We start from the raw sequence: 7,710 nt of genomic DNA on the forward strand, positions 1-7,710 counted from the left end.
TTGTGAGGAAGGAGTTAATGTAAACACTTTGCTTTCTTTGACAGCTGCTTTACTTCTAAGGTTTAAAGATTTCTGGGGCCTGTGTCCTCCAACTCTGTATTGAAAATAAATTTAAACCACAAAAAGTCCAATGAGGCTGAAGACAGAGTGCCAAGCAGGGAGCAGGCTTTCCCTACACCTTTCCCTGCTTCCCCCCCATGCAGTGGTCCTCTCTGGACTGTTGTCTTCATCTAGCCCCACTGGCCCACCAGTAGCAGTTGTGCACCTCCACCAGGTGCTGGCACTGCTCCACCACCTCAGCCTGGGCTGCACGGAAGCCCCTGCAGCAGCACAGGAGATCGCCATCATCCATGGCTGCAGATGTCCTGTTGCACAGGTGGCCAGAAGTGCCAAAGGCCCCACACCAGGACTTCCAGTCACAGAAGTCTGGGCTGGCCAACAGATAAACCAGGTCATGATCTGTGTAAGACTTGAAACAATTGCTCTTGGACACCAACAGCTTGCAGGAACTCACTCATTGGGAGTGAACCTCTATTATTCTCTCAAAACTTCTCCTCCAGGACGTAGTCCAACTTGCAGAAGGGGGCATGACCTTTCAGCATGTGCACACCTCACAGGACATGCCATGGCACTTGCACTCCACCTTCATGTGTAAGGGCATGGTGGAGCAGAAGACAGCTGCCAGACGGAACAGAGACAACCTGTGGGGCACCTGTTCCTGTGGGCTTTAAGCAATGACTTCCCCAACAGGCTTCTCATGAGGCCAGAATGGCCTCATCAGGGCAAGATTAGTCAAAGGGATGGGAAAAGGGGAAAGGGGAGAAGAAGGGAGAGGAGGGGAGGGGGGGGGGGGGGAAGGGGTAGGAAAAAGAGAAGGGAGAGAAAGGGAAAGGAGCAGGACACAAACCTGCTCTGTGAGTTCATGGATTCCCCAAATTTCTACTCTGAATAAGGGACTGGACAAAGCTCTGCCCAGCCAAGAGGAAGCTCTAGAAAGTGGGCTTGCTTCCCAGCTTTTGTTCCTGCCTTTACCTTCCTCCATGCCTCATTATTGTGAAGGTTCATGAGAGCTTGGCTGGAGGACACCCCATGGCTCCTCTCAGAGTTGTCCACAAAGAGAAAAAGCAATCCCATAAGAGGTTATCAGAGCAGCCTGATTACTGGAAACCTGCTGGGGGAAACCAACAATGAGACAAAGAGTGAGAAACCCTGGGGGAAATGCCAGAAGGGCTGAGGACTGATTGTGAAAGAAAATGTTGCCTCTCATCCCCTGGTGATCCTCTCCCATGAACCTTGTCCTGTGCCACCCAGTCTCTGTCTCTGGACTCCTTCATCACCTCAGATCTTGTGGTCACAACCACATTTCTGCAGCTCCCCACAGCAGCAGGCATAAATCACAACAAAGACAAAACCCCCTGAGGAGATGGCATGAATGAAGGCAGCCTCCCACTTGCCTGAAACAAGGTGAGAAAAGGCACAGGCCTGCTGAGCTCTGACACTCGGTTACGGAGAAGGGGAAGGCACTGGTGGGATGCAGCAGGAGAGAGAGGTTGTTACTGCATGCATGGTGGATGCATTCAGATGGAGAGTGCTTAGGAGAACCATCAGGGTGTTCACCCAGTGCCATGGTCCTCAAGGCCTAGAGTCAGAAAGACTGCTATGCAGGTGCTTTTGGCTCAGCCTGTGGCACCATCAGCTCCTGGGACCCATGTGCCATTGAGGAAGAGGAGTAAGCAACTGAAAGGGGAGCTTGGGGGGCTGGGCAGGGCTGGGGGCAGGGCTGGTGGGGCAAGATCTGCCAGTCTACAGGGCTGACACCTAGCGTGGTCCAGACATGATTTAAAAGCCAGGCCTGGCCAAATGATGAGGTTTAACCAGAAAATTAGTATTTGTAGTAGCACATGCATGCTGTTCAATGTTTGCTTTGTCAGCAATTCTATTAGCATGTGGAAAAAGGCACTCCACGTGCTCCAAGAGGACACACTGGCTCACTGAATGGATCCCATGACAGCCCCACTGACATCCACTGGTCCCGCTAATCTTGGATAGCAATATTGCCAAAGACCTGCAGCCCCAGCAGAGTGGGACAGTTCCACCAGCAAAACTGATGCTGACATTCCTCAACAGCCAGCTCTGTTCCTCGCCTCACTGCCTCCATGGATTCTACCTGCTGCCAGCATGCTCAGACCTTCTCCTCCACCCACCCTGCCAAAGCTGTGCAGTCACCAGTGTCCTAGAGGGCCCCCTGTAGGGACATCTGCTTGGCGTGGAACTTGTGGAGCAGGATGGCAGAGGATTAGTCCTCTATAGCCTTACTTTAGAGTAAAAATGGGCAGGGAGGGGGATGTGCACCCTCCCTTGTGCCAGACTGGACATTCCTACTCCCTTATCTGCGATTCTTCAGTGTCACTGCTTCTCTCCCTCTATGCTCGCAGAGATGCTCCCTCTCATTTGTATTGCTTAGGTTTCTTCTCCCACCCTTTTCTTACAGATCTGCCTGTTTCTTTGCAGACAGCACCTCCCTAGGTGACTTTTCAATACAGATAGTAGGAGTGCAAAGTGTACTTGCAACTAGGTCACAGCAAGGACATGCTGCACTGGGATCAGCATCACACACACAGTCACACTATCTCCATCCTAGTCCTGGCCAAACTCTACCTTCAGCCACCAAGAAGCAGCCCGAATCCCATCCTGCACAGCACAGCCCCTGCACCAGGTGATGACTGTGGGTAGTGCTGGTGTGCCTACCAGCATCAGAGACTGAGTGGCCCACAGAAAGCTTCTGGATTGAGGGTGTTTGTGCAGTACTGCCCACTACAGTTCTGGTAGAGCAATGGGAGAGATCTGAACTGGGGCTCTGGAGTGAGTATCCTTCCCAGGGAGCTCACATGGCTAGGGGTGGTGTCAGTGCCTGAGTCCTGGTCTCTGATGTCCTACAGACAGATGATCTGGTCATCTTTCTCTGTAGACAAGTCACTCCAGCAGCAGTGAGCAAACATTTATATACAAGAGAACCTGGGCAGCATCAGGCAGTTGGTGCTAAAGGCACCAGCTCATCAACACGTCACCCAGCCCTTTGGTAGCCAGTGTATCTCCCTGCTCTGTCAGTCCCTAGGCACAGAATCAGGAAGACCTGGCACTTCCCTCAGCTCCACAGCTGCCCTTGTTGACATTCCCTCACCTGCTTCCTGCAGGCTGGACATTCTTCTCTACCCTGCGGTCCTCACTGCTACAGCAAACAGACTCAGCCCAACCACTTCCCAACTTTCTTAACTCTTTCTCCGACAGGTCTCCCTTCAAACCTTCACAGCAGGAAGGAGGGTTTTCTGCCCTCCTCCCAGCAAGGAGTGTGGTGGCTGCTCCTCTTCCCAGTAGGGTGTGTGGGTTGTACGATCATAGGGCTGGAACCTTCTGGGGACAAAGACTGCTGTTACTTCATCAGGCCAGTTCCATCTGTGCTGATGGCTCGGGAATGTAAAAATCCTCACCCAGGCCCAGATTTCAGCTTTTTCTCTCTTAATCATTCAGAAAGTGAGCCTGGCCTTTTTATGCTTCTTCCACCTCCCCTGCGTGCCCACATAGAATCACGAAGGTTGGAAAGACCACTAAGATCACCTACTCCAACCATCCACCCACCACCACCATAAGACTTAATCATATTCACTCAAAGCAACAATGTCTATTTTCTTGAAAACCTCGAGGACTGGTTGACTCCCTGGGCAGCCTGTTCCAACCCCTGATAACTCTTTCAGAGCGCTGGCCTTCTTGGCTGCCCAGGCACACTGCTGGCTCATGTTCAACTAACATCCCCAGATCCTTTCCTTCCATGCAGCTTTCCAGCCACTCTGCCCCAAGCCTTACCTGGGGTTGTTGTGAGCAAAGTGCAGGACCTGACACTTGGTCTTGTTAAAGCTCATACAATTGGCCTCAGCCCAGTGATCCAGCCCGTCCAGATCCCTCTGTAGGGCCTTCCTATACCAATCAGACAGATTGGTATATCCTCCCAACTTGGTGAAACCTGCAAACTTACTTACTTACAAACTTACTGAGGATACACTCAATCCCCTCATCCTGACCAACAGTAAAAACATTAAACATGTGAGTTAACCCCTTTTCTGTGCTCATCTACATCTGTTCACACAATGAGGTCTGAAGAGCGTTTGTGCTCAGCCATCCCCTCAAAACCAAGCAGCTGCAGTGGAGCTTTTCATTTCTCCGCTTGTCCTTCCAGCTTTGCTTTGGTCCCTGCTCCCGCTTTCTGGAGCCGGCGCAGCAGGGTATCAGGCATGTTGGGATCTGCAGCACCAGGGTGTAGCCTCCGACACACATCCCGGAAATCTGGTCCTACCTGCTGTCAGCTGGGCAGCAGTGGGGAATGACGGGGTACCTTCTCTCCCCTGTAAGCCAAGCCCTCGAGGGGTAGTTGGGCTCAGAAGCAGGTTGTTCATGCTGTGTGAAAGCCACTGAGGTGAGTGATCCCCGTGGGGTGAGGGATGCTGTGGAGCAGCGCAGGCCCACAGTGTGAGGCCTCCTCTGTAACGCCTGGGCTGCCAGACTCAGGCGTGTGTGAGCAAGCAGTGAGGGGCACAAGGCCTCTGCAGACAGCGGCAGGGACTTTTTGCAAAGGGGAAACCCCCACCCCCAGTTAACTTCAAGCCTTGGGGAGAACTGCAAAGACGCAAACAGCCATGAGAACAAAAATCCCAGCAATGAGGAAGTGAGAAAGGGGTCTGTTTGAAAGAGAGAGACATTAAAACAGGTGAGATCAGCATTTTGAGTGCCATTGTACCCTCTGAGGGTTTACAAGCAGCAGAAAGATATATATTTGTCACTGCGCTGCTCCCTGCATGAGGCAGAACAAGGGGACACGGTATGAGAAAGTCAAACACAGGCTGTGACAGCCCACAGCCTCTGGGAGCCTGTGGGCATGGCTCCTTGTCTCGGGACAGCAGGCAGCAGCTGTCCTGGGGAAGGACATGGTGGGTGGGGAGTGACTTCCATTCTTTTCCACTGTGCTAGAACCTGCAAAGCAAAAGCAGGTCACCAGGAAGCAGCTGTGGTGGGCAGTACTGAGTCCCTGGTGTCCTGCTATTCCAGCCTTCATGCTCTGCTAGCACCGCACCGTGCCTCCTGCAACTTCTAACGACAAGGACGCTCATAGTCTTTGCCTTCTGCAGACACTGACACGCCTGCAGAGCTGAGTTATTTTGGGTCCCTGCCACTCACAGCTTGTGTCCCTGCACAAGCTCTCACTTCCCATATTTCACTTCAAACTTCTGTCTGGCAGTATTGTAGAGAAGGGGATGTTTTACTTTTCCCCCGTCAGCTGTGGGGGTTGTTGCGTTAGCATAGTAGCAAAGAAGAACAAATATCTGGCATTCTGACCAAGCCTCCTCAGCTGTGAGTGCACCTGGGTGTTGTTCTTTCACAATTGCGTTTGCTATCATAGGATCATGCTTCAAAGTTCATGTTTTGTGGCCAGAATGAAGTGTGTCAGGAAGTGACAGAGGAGGAGAAATGAGCTGCAGCTTGCAGACATAGAGCAGCTGTGGTGCAGTGGGGACAGTCATGATTTGGATAAGCAAGTGCTCTAAGAGCCTGCCCGCTCCTACTGTGATTCAAGCTGCCGTCCTGGTGTCCAAACGAACCAAAAACCTTTGCTGTGGCAGAAACGATCAGACACCAAGCCCATACAACCTCGGGTTTTCTCCTAGAGAGAGGTAAGCGGGACAGAGGCAGTTTGCTAGCTGGCTGGCACAGGTCTGGGGGCATGGACACAGATGACCATAGGACATCAGGGAACCCTTTACACCTCTGCAGTCACATGTTGAATCTAGAGGCAAATCCCAAAGTTTACTGAAACACAGGCTTCCTTGGGATCCTGTAATGCTAAGAGTGTGGGGAGACTGCAGAGTTTGCTTGCCATATTGCCTGCATTGGAAGTCCTCTTCCGCAGACCCTTAGGAGGTGAGAATGGGTGATATACTTCTGGGGAGCTGCAGTGCCAGCACGACCTAATCTCATGGTTTGTATACACAGCTTTGAGCCCAGTCTTGAATCCTAGCCTCCACGATTCTAATCACCATTATAGTCTAATTTCATATGTAGAGGGAAAAAAAGGTGAAAATTAAGGCTTAGATATCACCCAGGGCAAGTACAAATAATTCGTAAATACTCATAATCATTTACAAAAAATCTACTTCAATTTCTAATTTCTATGTGGGTTATTTTTTGAAGTCTAGCACATTCCTTGTTATTTACCTACTAAACCAGCTTGTGCAATTTGTGTTCTCATCTGTGCCACTCTACTCTTTTGCCACTCGATGCTGTGTTCTCTGCCTGCATCCACAGGCAGCTTCAGAGTGCACCAGGAATTGCATGACAAATCACTCTCAGAAACATTGACCCTGTGGCATGCCTGGCAAGGTTTTTCTAACTCTCTTTTTTCATCTCACCTCTCAGCTCCACACGTAACTCTATTCTGCTCTCATGACTATGAAGTACTGCACTGAGTTTGGGACCCTCAGGAAAAGAAAGACACAGAGCTTTTGGACCAGGTCCAGGAGAGGACCACAAAGATGTCAAAGGGCTGGAGCCCCTCTCTTGTGAAGAAAGGTTGAGGAGAAGTTTACTAGGGAAGCTCATAGCCCATGGCTTGGACAGGTACAGAAAGGGTAAAGAACTGGGCCCAGAGAGTGGTGGTGAATGGAGTTAAATCCAGCTGGTGACTGGTCCTCAGGTGTCGGTATTGGGACTGTTTAATATCTATATTGATGATCTGGATGAGGGGATTGAGTGTACCTTCAGTAAATCTGCAGAAGATACGAAATTGAGAGGACATGCCAATCTGCCTGAGGGTAGGAAGGCACTACAGAGGGATCTGGACAAGCTGGAACACTGGCCAGTTGTATGAGCTTTAACAAGACCAGGTACCAAGTCCTGCACTTTGGCCACAACAACCCCAGGTAATGCTACAGGCTTGGGGCAGAGTGTCTGGAAGACCAGTGTAAAGGAATAGGACTTGCGGGTGTGAGTTGACAGCCTGCTGAACATGAGCCAGCAGTGTGCCCAGGAGGTCAAAAAGGCCAACGGCATCCTCGCCGGTATCAGAAACAGTGCAGCCAGCAGAAGCAGGGAGGTGATTGTTCCCCTGTACTGAGCTCTGGTGAGGCTGCACCTTGAGGAGTGTGTTCAGTTTTGAGCCCCCCACTACAAGAAAAAACATTGAGGCCCTGGGGATTGTCCAGAGAAGAGCAATGAAGGGTCTGGAGCACAAGTCTTATGGGGAGCAGCTGAAGGAACTGGATTGTTCAGGAACTGGAGGAGGCTCAGAGGTGACTGGGGGAGGCTCTCTACAACTGCATGAAAGGACACTGGGGTGAGGTGGATATCAGCCTCTTCTCCTATATAATGATGGATAGGACTAGAGGGAATGGCCTCAAGTTGTGGCAGGGGAGGCTCAGCTTGGATATTAGGACATTTCTTTTCTGAAAGAGTTGTCAGGCTTTGGAACAGGCTTCCCAGAGAGGTGGTTGAGTTGCCTGTCCCTGGAGGTTTTCAACAAGCGTGTAGATATCGTACTAACAACATGGTTTAGTGGACAATACTGGTGGTAGGTAGGCTGTTGGAATAGGTGATCTTAGTGGTCTTTTCCAACATTAATGATTTTATGATAAGTTGGGCTTGTTCAGCTTGGAGAAGAGAAGGTCT

The 7,710-nt window shown here is 50.9% G+C and overlaps 1 protein-coding gene across 1 annotated transcript in view; it reads left to right on the plus strand.

Moving 5' to 3' along the window:
- Window positions 1-7,051: 7,051 nt before the first annotated feature.
- Window positions 7,052-7,710, plus strand: part of LPAR5 (lysophosphatidic acid receptor 5) — a gene marked incomplete at both ends in the record, with an annotated part of 1,580 nt that continues 921 nt past the window's right edge. The window contains one exon of the mRNA XM_079550271.1: window positions 7,052-7,103. Within this exon, the coding sequence (XP_079406397.1) occupies window positions 7,052-7,103 (52 nt within the window). The remainder of the gene's footprint in view (window positions 7,104-7,710) is intronic.

Source organism: Tetrao urogallus, assembly GCF_951394365.1.
Source record: "Tetrao urogallus genome assembly, chromosome: 1".
Lineage (NCBI taxonomy): Eukaryota > Metazoa > Chordata > Aves > Galliformes > Phasianidae > Tetrao > Tetrao urogallus.